This window comes from Mugil cephalus, chromosome 12 (genome assembly GCF_022458985.1).
Source record: "Mugil cephalus isolate CIBA_MC_2020 chromosome 12, CIBA_Mcephalus_1.1, whole genome shotgun sequence".
In the NCBI taxonomy this organism is placed as follows: Eukaryota; Metazoa; Chordata; class Actinopteri; order Mugiliformes; family Mugilidae; genus Mugil; species Mugil cephalus.
In genome coordinates, this window is record NC_061781.1 from 1411446 (window position 1) to 1426453 (window position 15008).

Consider the following 15008-nt stretch of genomic DNA (forward strand, 5'->3'; position numbering starts at 1 on the left):
GATTCCTTCCAGCCCTCCCCACAAATCTGTCTTATCTGCTTATACACCCAACAGCTACAGAGTCATCAAAAAATTTCTGAAAGTGACATGAGTTGTGCTGATAGTCAGTGATGTATAAGGTGAACAAAGAAATCACAGTGCCCTGTACTCCCACACAACTCACCACCACATCAGACAGCATACGACCCAAACAAATGAACTGTCTATCAGGTAGTCAGTGATCCAGGATACAGTGGGCGCAACAAAGGCTGGATGGTGTTGAAGGCACTGGAGAAATCAAAGAATGTGATTCTCACAGAGTCCCTACCACCATCCAGATGTGAGTGAGCTTGCTGTAGCAAATAGATGACAGCATCATTCACTCACAGACTCAGCTGGTAGGCAAAATGTAGGGGGTCTAAAGACAATCTCCCCTGTGACCTCAGGTGGGCCAACAACAGCCTCTCCAGCACCTTCATCACATGAGATGAGAGGACAACTGGACAGTATTCACTGAGGCTAGATGGAGACGACTTCTTGGGCACAGGAACACAGCAGGAGATCCTCCAGAGCAGTGGTACCCTCTCTATGCTGAGGCACAGATTGAAGAGATACTGGGGAACAGCTGACATCTGGCTGTCGACGTCAACTCGACTTTCACCCCATTAGTCGACCTGAAATATGGGAAGTTGTTAATTTCTAATAGTTGATCTCCATGGCTGCAGGTTGGTCTAGTCCAACAAGATGCCAACGGAAGGAGATGACTCAAGGCAGTCTGAGCTTTGACAAGATCAGTGACACTGATAGAATGAACTAGAAATGAACATGTAGTGATGGGACAGGATCTGCAACATTTGCCTTTATGTTTGTTGAATATAAAATAAATTCAATCGTAAACATAAACACACTCAAGAGAGATGAGCCAGATGAGGGAGGTGTCATCTGCAAACTTCAGGAGCTTGACAGGCTCATGACTGGAGGTTGGAGCTGTTGTTGTAGTGAGAAGAGCAGAGGTGACAGGACATAGCCTTGAGGGGAATCTGTGCTGATGGTACAGGAGTCTCAGATGTGGTTTCCCAACCTCACTTCTTGAGTTTTTAAAGTTTCTAAAATTGCAAACTCTCTGACAATTTTTATAGGTTTTATTTTTTTCATAAAATATAAAGATAACCCTTGTAAAGCCTTAGTTTAGCAAATCTTGGCATGGATTGATTAATAGTTATTCCATCAGAAAAATCCCCTAATGTATAATAAATCATCTCAAAATACTTTGTCTTGTTCAGTCAGCTGCCTTCTCCTATATGAAAGCTTCTTCCCTACAGAAGATTAGTGGGTCGCTTTATTTTATGGCCATCAAATACACTCTGCTATCATCTAGTGGTGACTTTGGGGTATGACATCCAATCACAATTTGTAGAAATCTTTATTCATCAGTCAAAAGTACACAATCCCCTAGAAGAAATAAAATGGCCAAATTCACATACAAGGCCACAACACATTGTAAAACCGGGAGGCAGCATTATAAACCAGAAACAAGCAGGGACGCCTATAAATGATGGTGTGAAATCCCTTATTAGTCAAAAGTGTCTGAGAGATAATTGTATAGTGGCACTGGAGGACGTGCACGCTGTGTAGAATCCAAACAAAAAACCTTCACTGTTCAATTTAAGAGGTCAACTCTCATCACAGTGAGAATGGAGGTTGTGTCAAATGCAAATAAGACATAAATTAGGAAAACTAAAATGCAAACAATTAGCTTTGTTCTTCCCTATTTACAAAGTATTGTTGAAGAGGAATCTGACCAGAGCAAACACAGGTACAGAGCTCAAATGCTTAACATTAGAGAAAAAAAAAAATCTAAAAAGGAAAAACAAATGATTTATCATTGTATCATTGTTCAACAGTAGATTCTTGTTGTTCAGCTGATGTAGTCAGTGGAGAGTGTCTTCTCCAGAACAGGACAGTCAGTGGTAGACACATCAGTATGTAGTGATGGTGAACTTAAATATTTAAACCTAACTGTATGACATAATGATTGGACAGAAACCAGGAAACCAGAGTTCGACATTAGTTTATATGCTTGAAATAAAACAGTTGACAAGATATGGAACCGTAATAGTAAAAACTAGTTGGATTCAAGCCATCCTGAGAACGATCTGAAAATAATAAATACACGCTGGCCAGGATCACGGAGCGAGCTCCCATTGATTGAACGTGTTTTGTATTTGTGTGGCTTATAAGTCAGTCCAGGCTGTGTTGCTTCGGTGAGTTAATATCCCTGTAGTCCGTTGTAAACCTTCTGTACGGAGCTCTGCTTCAGGAGACCCCGAATACCTGAAAACGCATAAAAAAAAAAATTAAATAAAAAAAATACATCACATCATAATGGATACCGATTTAACTGTTGATCATGGTTTGTACAGTTAAGTTTTTAGGCACACTTTAGTATTCTTCTTATTTTTATTTAGGTGACTCAAAACAATACATATTCAAGTTCTGAGACTAGACAAGCAGAACCAAAAATATTATATTTGTGCATTTGTATTCAGGAAATTGAGCCAGAATTACAGATCAGCAGGGATGGCTGGACTAAATGGACTAACAGGGCTAAGGACTCCCAAGCTAACACAAAAAAAGATGAGATAATATTTATTTAATAATAACTTACAACAGATTGTTTTACGTTTCGGTGAAACCAAGGGTAGCAACAGCACCAAAAAGTCAAAAGAAAAACATTGATTTTTTTTACAGCCCCAGCACCCCTTGGTCCGCTTAATTATTTAATTCTTGTAAGTGATTGACAGGTGTCATGTCACACCCCGGTCATTCACTGATCATTTAGGCTAAATCCAGTCAGCCCTCAGGCGACTGGTCATTGGTCAAAAGTGCTGCTGGTGCCAGAGTCGAAGGAGGCAGAAGAAGTTCAGCTATGATGGCATTAGCAACGAGGTGGATTACTTCATTTCTAATCTATGTCTTTGGAGGAAAAGTTGTTAAGACATTTGGATCACATTGACCAAACGATGTTCAAATAACTCAAAATTACGGAGGTTTCGTGTTTCTTGGTTTGAAAGAAATGACTGGCTAATGGCAAGTGTAGCCAAGACTTCACTTTTCTGTTTTCCATGCCTGCTTTTTGGAGGAGATACGGCATGGACTCAACAAGGAATTGTGGATATGAAACATGTGTCGGAATTAGATTATTAAAATTAGAAAATATAGATGCAGTGCAAATCACATCGGAAACGGCGTTAAGCTGTACATGTTCATATCCATGATAATGCTGATTCAGCATTACAAAATGTACAGTGGTTAGTGACGGGATGTTGAGATTAAAGTCCTGTTGAGGATCTTTAGACTCGAAAGTAGATTTTCAGTAGTTTCAGTAAGTGAAGATTTTTAGCTAAAGCTATATAATTAAAGTTACTTAATTGTTTTGTTAATATTTCCCAGAAGTTGCACTTTTTTTATTTCACATATTTTGCTTGAAAACACCAACTGAGTCCGTTAAAAATGACTGTTATTGAAACTGTCATGTCAGCCTTCTGATTAATGCTTGAAGAAGTGACTGAAGAGAACAACACTTGCAGCTAATTAAGGGGATAGTTCCCTCTCTAGCATCACCACTTCATTTCATTCATTTTGGTTTATCATTACATTAGTTCTTTTGTGTTTTCATACTGTGATATTATATTCTACTGCCTCAGCTTCAAACTACACAATCTTTTCATTCAATAAATTTGAGAAGTTGAACATTTACGTTGACTTGGGTCACAACTTGTCATTAAGGGGTGATTAAAGGGTCTTGAAGCCAGACCAGTTGAGAACCACTGATGTAGAACACCTGTAATTGTACCTGTAATTGATGTAACTGTGTGTATTGTAGGTGATGTTCCTTTTGCTGCTGTGTTAACTATTTAATCAGTATTAGGCGTTTGTTAGCCCACTCACCAAATTTCGCCACCAGCTGCCACTGCATATCAGTGAGGTGCCCCTCCAGGATTACAAGTTAATGTCAAGGCCAAATTAGAGTCCATCTGCTCAGAAGCATTTCCATTCAATGTGAGACTTGGGTGTCGTTCGTTTCCGTTTAGTTAAAAGAAATCAACAGCATGTGAAGTAGGCTAGTTTGGTTTAAATGGGAGGTGGCATGTTTGGAGATGAACGAACACTGTATTCCAGCATCAGAGCCTCATCCCTCCATGAATTATGGGGATGGTAATGTCCTGATTTTGACCCATTGCTGCATTTGGACTAGGATGGCTTGTAATCATTAATGAATTCTACCAGTGAACTCAATAAAATGTCAGGACATCTGTCCATGAGCTGAATGTGAAAAGAAACTTGGTCATGCAGGAAGACAACAAGCCCAAGAACACAAGCCATTCATTTTTACAAATGAAAAGTTAAAGAACAGCAAGATGATGTGATGATGAAGGTGTTTAGGGACGGCCAAGTCCAAGTCCCGATCTTAATCCAACAGACATGTTGTGGAAGGGCCTGAAGCATCAGTTGAAACCCACCTGAAGTGGTTCTCTTCTGAAGAATGAGCTAAACTTCCTCTACGATGCTGTAAACCACTGATCAGAAGTTACCAGAAACATGTATTTAATGTTAATGCTGCACAAGGAAGTCACAGCAGGTACTGAAAACAGTGTTTTACTTACTTTAAGAACTCACTGATTTGGAATTCTGATGTATTTTCCCCAAAAAACTAAAACCACTGTATAATATTTCTCTTTCATGTGTCTGACTGGGTTCTCTCTGTCTTTCAGGCTTAGTTTTATTCGTATGCAGAAATAGTGGAAAATTACTGTAATAGAAGTGTTGAAATGATACACAAAAAAAAGAAGCCAAAATTAGCAACTTTTTCAAGAATTTGTGCTGAGATTTAACCTGGAAGCCAGACCCACTTTCCTACAGCCTTATTCTCACCATCTTTCTGTTGGTCGTCCAGCTGTGTCTGGGGAAACTCCACATCAAAGGTGATGATGAGGGACCCTCGGATATTGATGTTATCAAAGTTTGGCAGACCTTCTCCTTTCTTCCACATTCGAGCGCCGGGCTTAGTGATCTTATCTCTCACAATATGGACCTGCAAAGACAGATATCAGTCACATGATTTGCTTTACCAATATAAAAAAAATAAACAGCCTCAGCTGGTTTGTGCATTTTTAGGTATTTCAAGTTCAATTAAGGGCTTGGTATCAGGTGAGTCAGTTCAATTTAAATTAAAGATCAATTTATTTAGAGATAGAGATTGTGTTGTCTTTGGTTCTAGAGGATTGTCACATCTCTGTACTGTTTCTCCTCTAGTTCCTGATCTTTCTAATGTCTTTGCTTTCGTCCTGCTCTTCTCTGTCGTCATACTTCTTTAATTCAATCATCTTTCAAGTCTGACGCTGCTCTCAGAGTTGGAGCTTCTGTCAAGTTTTGGATCTTCATCACAAGTTGATGAATGTTAATCTTATAAGGTTTGTTTTGTGAAACCAGATTTCTAGTGAGATAATGCCTAGATTAATGAAAGAGCAATGAATCGATTGGATTTTTAAAATTTGATTAACTTGAATGCTAAAATCTTGTTTTTTTTTTTTGCTTTAAACAACTGGATACCAAACCTTGTGTCCATCCAAATGTTCAATGTCCATCTCAAAGCCAACCAGAGCCTCAACCAGAGAGATGGTGACGTTTGTGTACAGGTCGTCGCCTCTGCGTTCAAAGACAGGATGTCTAAAACAGAAAAGCGCCCAGCATCCCGTTATCACCTTATCTCAATGAATTCCCTTGATATTAAGTGTTTTAAAGCTTTGTATTTCTTTTTTTATCTCGTACTTCAACACTTTGATGCGGAATCGTAGATCTCCAGGTTCGCCGTCGATGTGAGGTTCCCCTGAAGACATGAGTGAGACGTCAGGAAATGCACAGAAACTAAATTTAAAAAAAAATGTTGAACTAAGTCTGAGAAAACTCACCCTCTCCAATGAAGGGATACTCCATCTCGTCTCTCACTCCCTGTTCTATCTCTACCTCCAAGGTCCTCTCTTCATTTACTAGTCTGTTAGAAAACAACACAGAGAACATAATACTTACACCACTTTAATTCTCTAATGCAATAAATCCATGAAGAATTAAACTGTTATAAAAGTTATTTATGATCACCGTGTGCATGGCTAATTTTCTTTACCAGAAAAATGATTAGGCCTTTTTTTTTTTACTACGAGAACCGACTTACTTGACATTGGGGCATTCGTCGCACACCATCTCCTGAGTCATCTGGAAGCGTCCTGGTCCAAGCTGTGTTGTCCTCATCTCCTGTCTACAGTTACACTTCCTCTTACCAGGAGCTTCTTTGGCTACAGGCTTGTTCCTAACAACCTGGCACCACAAAGCAGTTTCCCAAAAAAATGAATTAATTGGTGGAGAGCTATTCTGGCTAATCTGCGAAATCTGCAGCTTGAGGATGTGAAATCAGAAAAATGTCAATTTAGAGAGCTGACCTCCACAAAGTTCCCAGAGTACACCTCTTCGAGTGTGACCTCCAGATCTAGTATTATGTCGTTCCCTCGTGGGATGTTTCTGTCCTGCTGCTGCCGGTTTCCTCCAAACATGAACCCAAAGTCGCCAAAGAAGCTGCCGGGACAGAGGAACGAAAAGCATCAGAGAACAATTTTAGAGGACAGGTGAATTTTCTTGGAGCAGGTCTTGTGAAAATATTCCAGAAGAACATGTTCAACTTGTCGGTTCCATAAATGGACAGTTTAAAAACGCAACAAAATCCTCCAAAAGTGTTGTCTTTTGGGTGAAACAGTCATTTGAGTCAAAACACCCGAGGCCGTGAAACCGACCTGGAGAAGATGTCATTGTGAGAGCTGTGGTGACCTTCTTTGAGTCCATCTTCTCCATATGCATCGTACTGCTTCCTTTTCTCTTCATCAGAGAGGACCTGCGAACAAACACAACAACCTGTCAGCCAGAAAATCTACAGTCGCTGGTTTGGCACCAGTCGATGGACACACACAAAAAAAAAAGTCAGCAAATGAAATATCTTTCAAGTCTGTACTGTTGAAACACAAATAATTAATCACTAAGAAAACAACAACCAAAAATGTTGCGACTGATCTACACTCCTTTGCCACTTTATTAGGTACACTTCATGACTGTTCTGTTCTTATGTTGAGTTGATGTAGAAATGGAGTCAGAAAGGTGGTGATTTGAGTAGAGGATAATTTTTGAGGAAGGAGTGTGTGGTGCTGTTAAACTGAAGTAAATTGAACAACTAAAATGTTTCTATTATTTGGATTAAAATGTCAAAAATAATAGGACCATGTGTCAATTCACCAGTTCTACAATCCAAAGCCTCCAAAAAGGAAATTTAAGCCTTAATGTATATGTCGAATCAGTGCTGATGCTAACTGTAATCAATTAAAGCAATCAAGTTTTGAGTTAAAAACTGACCACCACATTCTAATGTACACTGCTAATAAGCACTTAAAGTCACTTTTTTTTTTTTTTAGTAGAATGACACGGAAGCACCTGGGACTCTTATCTGGATGTGAACATCCACGTCTGGGGTTTTCAGAATGCCAGCTGTGCCAAGCAACAGCCAATCAGATGCAGCCACACAGTCTAATGGACCAATCAGAGAGCGCGCAGCGTTTCCAACGACAACCAAATAACAGCCGTTTGAAAGACTTTTTGTATTATTAAAGCCTCGGGCGCTTCCGGGTACAAAATACACATATAGAACCTTAAATAGAATTTACTGATCGTGCGTCAGCAGGTATATTTTTAAAATTAGAGATAACACAGACATCAGGAACACAACTATAGCTGCAGACCTACCTCATAAGCTGCCCCCAAGTCTGCAAATTTGTCTTGAGCTTTCGGGTCGTCCTGGTTTCTGTCGGGGTGTAACTGCAGAGCCAGCTTTCTGTAGGCCTTCTTAATGTCCCTGATGGAGGCACTCTTACTCACCCCCAAGATCTTATAGAAATCTCGCCTACAAGGGAGCCAGAGAGGGGAGGAGGTAAGTTATAGAGGACATCGAGCCGGTTAGCTCCAAGCTAACTAAGCTAGCTCTGAGCTATCTGAGCTAGCTTTGTGCTAACTGAGCTAGATAGTCGTTCAAAACACGACGTTACGACTTTCAGTGGAGATAAGTGAACGTAAACGGTTAATTAGAAAACTGTAAAACATTTATTAAGAAGTTAGCTCCGTGTGTCAGTCCAGTCCACACATGCAAGTCTTAGACCAATCACAATGAAACATGTGTACCACCAGCTGGCGATGCTGTTTCACCGCTGTCTGCAGCACAAGCGACTTACCCAGCCAGCACCGCCGTGACTGCGTAAAGAAGCAGACAACACACGTTGCAGAGATTCATCCCTTTAGCAGCCATGGATCCCGGGGTTTAACGGAGGTAGCGAAATACAGAACCAGCCGGCTTTTGAAGCTTGGGTCCCCTCTGCCAGCCACAAGCCTTCTTCCTCCTGTCAGAGAAAGCCACGCCCCCTTTGGTGTGACGCAACCACATAAACTCCGCCCACAGTTAAATAAACACCTCTTAAATTGAATTTAGACAGATTATATCTATTTTTCACACTTTAATTGGATGCGTTTAACATTAAAATGTGAATAAACTACAGAGAAAACATTTAGTTTAATTTCTTAAAACTGGGTCACAGTCTAAAGCGCGTCCCCGACAGCTGCGCGCAACAGATGACACTGGAGAGGAGGGCGCCAAATAGGAAGCACGGCAGATGTGTGTCCCACACTGACAACAAACTGCCTCCTCAACCACCGTATCTGTACTGCTGTACTGTCACCCATAAGGTCTTGATTAGTCGATCCCGTGCGGAAACCTGATCCAGACAGAACAACCCCCTACCTGGACGAGGACGAAGCCCGAAAGTAAGCGCGAGAGCCTGATTAGCTTTGCTAGTGATAGGTAGCTAAGTTAGCAGTTTGTGAACTTTGAAAAGACAACTCCTTTTCCTCCTGTCACCCTGCGGGGTTTTTTCCCAGCGACACAACTAGAAATGCGTGTTTGTTTATTTGCTGTGGACAGGGTTAACTTTAGGCCCGTGTTTAGATCCTGTTTGGTTTTGTTAGCTTGGTGTAATGATATGAGTGCATGTGTTGACGGCAGGATTTGTTGTCATGGGAGCGTTATAGGAGAGATGTGTCGCCTTGTTTAGTGTACGACGCATTATTGACATCTTTTCAATGATTGGATGAGATTCATTATATTATTGTTGTTCAGAGTGCCACGGACAAACAAGCTAATGAAATGCAGTGAGCATAAAATGTTAAGAATTGAAATACATGTATGAGTAAAAGTAGTGTAATAGTGCAATATTTATTGAGTTGAAGGTGATGCAAAACTACAAAACACAATTATAGCTGTGCAGTTGTATAAACAGGCAAATTGCAGCTGCTCTGGTCTCATCTTTATGTACACTGATCATCAGAGGTTAGCATGGACCCTGAATGGAGATCCACTGAGTATTCTGACTCTTTTCTATAAGAACTCTTTTCTAGCCCTGTGATAGGCTGGTGACCTGTCCAGGGTGTACCCCGTCTCTCACCCGATGCCAGCTGGGATAAGCTCCAGCAACCCCTGCAACCCTAGTGAGGATAAGGAGTAGGAGAAGATGAGATGAGATGTATGACAGACATATTTAATTAATTCTTTGAGTGCCCTTATTTACATTGAACACTCAAAGAAATGAATATGTGAGATTACTGCTGGATTTTATAGCTCGCCCTCTGTGTTTTGTGAGAGACCAATATCTGTGTTTTAAAATGTGCATTTGTGATTCTTCTTCAGTCATGGAGGCAGACAGCTTGAGCATATGGCCTCGTATGGAGCCCTTCTTACTAGGTGCCCTGCAGGTAAATATACTCTTCTCTTCTCTCCATTCAATGAAATGATGACATTTAGTGATTGCACAAAAATGACTGTAGTTAATATTATTGCAGGTGTCTCCATCCTCCAAGCTCAGCCTGCATTACCTTCGGAAGATGGCAGTCTACGTGCGGACCCGGGACGGCTGCTTCCCTGTCCTGGGCTGGCCAATGTGGAGACATATCGCCTGTGGAAAGCTACAGCTTCCAGAAGACCTTGCATGGCTCTACTTCGAGACCTTTGACCTTTTGATAGGACACACTCCAGAGAAGAGGCTGGAGTGGGCCGAGTGTCTTTCACAGTGTTCCTCCAAAAGTGAGCTGGACCAACAGAGGAGCAAGGTTAAAAACAAAAAACAAAACAAAACACATTAACATTTTATATCAGGGGTGTTCAGAGGTTAATGTTGTTTTAATTCTGCGCTCAGGTCTCTTTCAGACCTCACATTAATATCTGTTAATAACAGTAATATTTCATCCTAGTTCACACCCGGACTTTAAGCTACTTGGGATCAGATCACTCAAGTTGGATGTTTGTGGGAGGTTTGACCAAGGCCTCAGACTCAAAGATGAGCTTGATGTTGATGTCTTTCTTTGTCTCCTTCATTTTCCAGTTGTCTGTGGACACACTACAGTTCCTCCTCTTCCTCTACATCCAGCAGCTGAACCGCGTGTCTCTGCGTACATCTCTGATTGGAGAAGAATGGCCGAGCCATCGAACTCGCTCACCCTCACCGTCAGACCGTGAGGCCAAGACAAGCTCTCAGATAAAGGTCCTCTTTCTCTGAAATTACAGAAAACATTAGTTTACGCTGTCATTACCTGTTGAAAATCGCAAATATTATTGTCACCTCTTTGTGTCATGCTGCTGATATTCTGCTTTTGTTGATCAGAACTGGGATGACCAGGCCCACTTGTCATTTGTGCAAAGCCATTTAATGGAGATTCTGGAGCTCCTGGTGGAGCCGGGCCAGCTGTCTCAGTCCGGACAGGCCCTCAGAGACGGTCAGGTCTGTGCACGTTTAACACATATGTAGCTTTATGTTATATCAGTAATATATAGTTTAAGGCTATAGACAATTATCACATGGATTTATAGCTCTCCTCTGGTTTATAGAGAGAAGAGATTTTTTACCAAATTGTTGAGTTGCTGGGTGCAATTTTACTGTTTCAGTTCACCACGTTCAAAGCTTTGATCTGAACCACAGCAGGAATCTGGTTTTACTAAAAAAGCAACTTTTATTTCAGCAACTGGTAGAGATGAAACACAGCTAAAGGAGGAATTAAAATGTAACTTTATTTTTCTCTGCTCTGGATCTTTAAATAATTTTGCGAACATGGCTTAAAAGGTAATCTAACATTGTTAGAAGTATGTGTTGTATTCAGAGGTTGTTTCCACTGTGATGTGGCTAAATCAGTTACTGCTGATGCTCTGGAGCTTATTTTGCTGCCATGTTTTTCAGATATCTCTGGAAGTGGTGCAGAGCCTCGACTTTCTGCTGGAGGGCTCAGTTTGTCCAGGTAAAGCCGTTCAGCCCGTCCACTGGCTGCTGACCAAAGGTCCACTCCAAACACAAGCTGGCTACTCCACACTGAGCCGCTCCTTCCCTCTGCACAAGCTCCACACCTGCCTCCAACACTGCCTCACTCTCAATCCCTTTGGGTTCACCGCCTGCCTCCGCTCAGGCAAGAAACTGGCCTGGGCTCAACAAGGTGACCTAAAATACTGTAGCTTGTACTATTTTGTCATGTTTCTGTACCTTTCTCTAGATCTCTTTGCTTCTTGTGCATTCTAGTGGAAGGTGCCATGAAGAGAGCCAAGATAGCTAGGAACACTCACATGGCTCCTCCCGGCAGTAAGATGGTGCTGATGTCCCAAGTCTTCAAACAGACTCTGGCTAAAACATCAGACAAGCTGACGGGCGCCAACATCAAAATCCACAGATGCTCCGATGCCTTCATATACCTTCTGTCACCTCTCCGGTAAAGCTCATTAATATTAGGGATCAGTATCAGGGTCCATCCAGGCAGTTTTAAAATGATCTTTTGTAGTTATATATATCAGACATATACCAGAACATCTTTGTAGTGTCAAAACGTCTTCTTCCTCTTCTATATTAGTAGCAGTTGACTAGCGTCAAAGCTCCCAAATATCAAAGTAGAAGAAGAAGAACCAAAATCACGAGACTAAACATGTTAGCCAGACATCATTTAGTAAATAGTTGACAATAGGACAACTTTAGTAAATTTAGGATCAGATCAGGACTCAATATTAAAACATCAGTATCAGATTGTGAAAGTAAAAAAGTAGGCCGGGACATCCCTAATCAATATTAATTGTGTTACTGGGCTTTGCGGGGTTCATTGTCCATGTTTTTTTCTAGCTCCGTCAGTGTGGACAAATGTCGTGACAGCACGCTGGTACTTGGTCCTGTTGAGACCAGCGTCCACATCCACGGCTGCCAGAACGTACGGGTGGTGTGTGTTGCTGGCAGGATCGCTATCGGCGCCTCGTCGCGCTGCACCCTCCACATCCTGACACCCACTCGCCCTCTGCTCCTGCCTGGAAACACAGACGTCACCCTGGCTCCCTTCCACACCTTCTACCCATCCCTGGAGGATCACATGGCCACTGTGGGGCTGGCGGTCGTCCCCAACGCCTGGGACCAGCCATTGCTTCTGGGCACCGAAGGCCTTGCCAACCCCTCTCTCAATGCATCGGCCATCTCAGACCCTGCCGCCTGCTATCGCCTGCTGCCTCCATCAGAGTTTCACACCCTGGTGGTGCCTTTCCAGATGGAGGGAGACACCTGTGAGGTGCCTGGTGGACTTCCCCCTCCATACCAGGCAGCGCTAGATGAAAAACAGAAGCGGATCCAGAACTGGCAGAAGACTGTGATGGAGGCCCGGCTGAACAAGTGAGTGGTCATTAATAATCTGCCATTTACATATGCATATGAAATGTATTATTATTTCATTAACTCACTGACCCGTCGCATAAATCAATACGATGCTGCTGACATGATGTGATGGACTTTAGTGATGGCTTTGGGGTCAGAAAACATTGCTTGAGGGGCTCCACACTCTGCCTGACCCTGACAGCACAGCAAACCCATCCTATTACCCCTGATAAAGAGTTGTAACACCAATCTCAGTCAGTTTGTTGCTGATTTCGTTCCTTTAATCTTCCCTTGTTCTCTGTAGGGAGCAGAAGCGTCAGTTCCAGGAGTTGGTGGAGCTCAAGTTCCACGAATGGCTCCTGGAAACAGGACATAGGCAGGAACTTGACAGCTTGATTCCACAGACGATCGCCTCCGTGGAGGTGACAGACAGCGTCCAAGTTAACAACACCAAGCATGTTAGGGCTGGACGGGTGGTGGGTCAGTCACCTATGGCCTGTTGAGCTGTTGGGTCAGGATGATTGAACTAGACTTTCTGTAAAGTTGTTAAAGTTTGCTCAGCCAGCTTTTAGAGCAACTTAAAGTTAGGTCAGGCTTTACAGTTCTTCTTAAAAACAGGCAGCTGAGTTCTTCCTACGTCTAAGGTAAACAAGGAGTGGATTGGCATGTTGTAGAGCAACATACTCAAGTGTCACTGTGCAGTTCAATAAACACAGGTGGCGCAGGTGTAGGCTTTGAAAAGGGACGTAAACAGGTAGCGAGTGAAAAAAAGGAACAATGATATGTCAACATTTTTCATTTTGAAGAGAGAAGTGGAGACTTGTGGAAACAAAACACAGTCTGAGACATTTAAGGGATTTGATTCATGATCCTTTATGTAAAATATTCCAGTAAATGAAGCGGATGTACGTTTAAAGATGGAGAATAACAAGTAAATTTAGCACTTTAGGTGTAGAGGACATGTTACTGAAGCTCAGGTCATAATAAAACATTACTAAGTAACATTAATAAACATTGTTAATATCTATCAAGGGTTCCATCATGGAGGTAAAGGAAGGGGCATTAAAGTAATTTATGTGTGATGACGTCATTCAAACACAGAATAAGTCGGCGCTGGTGCTCGTACCTGACGTTGCTTTCGGATTCATTCTGGACTTTTAACTGACGTGCCAGTTTCTAAACGTGTTTTTTTTTTTTGTATTGGTATTATTATTACATATATATTTTTTGCCTCCCGAACAAGTTTTAGTATTTAATTACCTTCAAGTGTACTTCAGGCTGTCTGCTTCCTCTTTGCACATTTGCATTACAACATGTTCCACAACATTACAAACAACTGAGCTGCTGTACGTCTTCAAGGCAGCATTGATTTTTTATTTATTTTTTTTTTTGCAGGATGAATGTGGACTTTAAAATAGTACTGTAAAAGTATTTACACTGTAAAAAATCCTAACATTCCTGTTAATCTGAGCACAAAATGAAGTTTGATTGTTAAAATGGAAAATAATAAATGTTTTGACTAAAAACAATGAAGTTCACTGCGAATTTGTTTCCTCGCGCACACATTTTTAGTGACAAAAAGTTGTCTCTCCAAACTGATCCTTCATGTTCTCATCATTCATCTAACCTTGTGATTGGTCTGCCCAGTCCTGACTTTCCATGTTACTCTTCCTGGGTTGTGGAGGTCCATTTCCATATAAATGTTAAAAACCTTTGTAGATGTAGCATGGGTGCGAGACAGTTAGCAATGGCCAGAGCCCACACTTGTCAACTCTCAGTCTTTTTTTTCCCATTTTTGAAGAATCACATTGAGTTTTAATGCCAACTACTGTATGTTTACAGGTTTTCAGTGGTAATAAACCTTCAAATTAGCCTGGAAACTAGCCTGAACTTCAAATATTCAAATATATTATGAGATAAAGTTGTTCTGGAGTTCTGTTGGGAATTGATTCGGCAAAGATCTGCTGGGCAGATCGTTTGGGGTGGGACTTTATGTGATGATGGGCAGAAGAGTAACAGTAGCCATACCAAAGGAGTAGGTTTGATTTTGATATTGGTGGGCACACAAAAGTTCTCCAAGGCAGCACTCCTTTTTTTTTGCATTTGCAAACATTATTTCGCATCACGTAGCGCTCATCAGTCACGCAAATGGTCACGGCTAAAATGATCATAATTGTTTCATTCACATCTGAATATATAAGGAGAATACAAGAATTAATGCAT

At 41.5% G+C, this 15008-nt stretch overlaps 2 protein-coding genes across 4 annotated transcripts; one reads left to right on the top strand and one right to left on the bottom strand.

Annotated features, from left to right (window-relative positions):
• Positions 1 to 1383: 1383 nt before the first annotated feature.
• On the bottom strand, positions 1384 to 8487 carry dnajb11 (DnaJ heat shock protein family (Hsp40) member B11). The gene is made up of 10 exons (XM_047600999.1): positions 8304 to 8487; positions 7822 to 7978; positions 6825 to 6922; positions 6477 to 6609; positions 6212 to 6354; positions 5952 to 6034; positions 5812 to 5869; positions 5598 to 5709; positions 4915 to 5074; positions 1384 to 2313 (listed from the first exon to the last, which is right to left on the bottom strand). Exons 1-10 carry the CDS (start codon positions 8375 to 8377, stop codon positions 2249 to 2251), a joined length of 1083 nt encoding a protein of 360 aa, XP_047456955.1. The 5' UTR covers positions 8378 to 8487; the 3' UTR covers positions 1384 to 2248.
• On the top strand, positions 7867 to 14314 carry tbccd1 (TBCC domain containing 1). Of its 3 annotated transcripts, none has more exons than XM_047600998.1 (9): positions 7867 to 8005; positions 9809 to 9873; positions 9961 to 10227; positions 10500 to 10658; positions 10779 to 10895; positions 11349 to 11598; positions 11682 to 11868; positions 12270 to 12803; positions 13090 to 14314. In XM_047600998.1, the coding sequence occupies exons 2-9, from the start codon at positions 9811 to 9813 to the stop codon at positions 13286 to 13288; spliced, it is 1776 nt and encodes a 591-aa protein (XP_047456954.1). In that variant the 5' UTR covers positions 7867 to 8005; positions 9809 to 9810; the 3' UTR covers positions 13289 to 14314. The 3 variants fall into 3 exon arrangements, with proteins under 3 accessions (XP_047456954.1, XP_047456953.1, XP_047456952.1); XM_047600997.1 differs by lacking the exon at positions 7867 to 8005 and adding an exon at positions 8693 to 8889; XM_047600996.1 differs by lacking the exon at positions 7867 to 8005 and adding an exon at positions 9584 to 9644.
• The last annotated feature ends 694 nt before the right edge of the window (positions 14315 to 15008 follow it).

Coding starts and splice junctions, on each gene's coding strand:
- dnajb11 (XM_047600999.1), bottom strand. CDS start 8,377: ATGGCTGCTAAAGGGATGAATCTCTGCAACGTGTGTTGTCTGCTTCTT. Junction 6,923..7,821: donor ACTTGGGGGCAGCTTATGAG/GTAGGTCTGCAG, acceptor GTTTGTTCGCAG/GTCCTCTCTGATGAAGAGAA. Junction 5,870..5,951: donor GTATCCCTTCATTGGAGAGG/GTGAGTTTTCTC, acceptor TCATGTCTTCAG/GGGAACCTCACATCGACGGC.
- tbccd1 (XM_047600996.1), top strand. Junction 9,874..9,960: donor TCTTACTAGGTGCCCTGCAG/GTAAATATACTC, acceptor ATATTATTGCAG/GTGTCTCCATCCTCCAAGCT. Junction 10,228..10,499: donor TGGACCAACAGAGGAGCAAG/GTTAAAAACAAA, acceptor TTCATTTTCCAG/TTGTCTGTGGACACACTACA.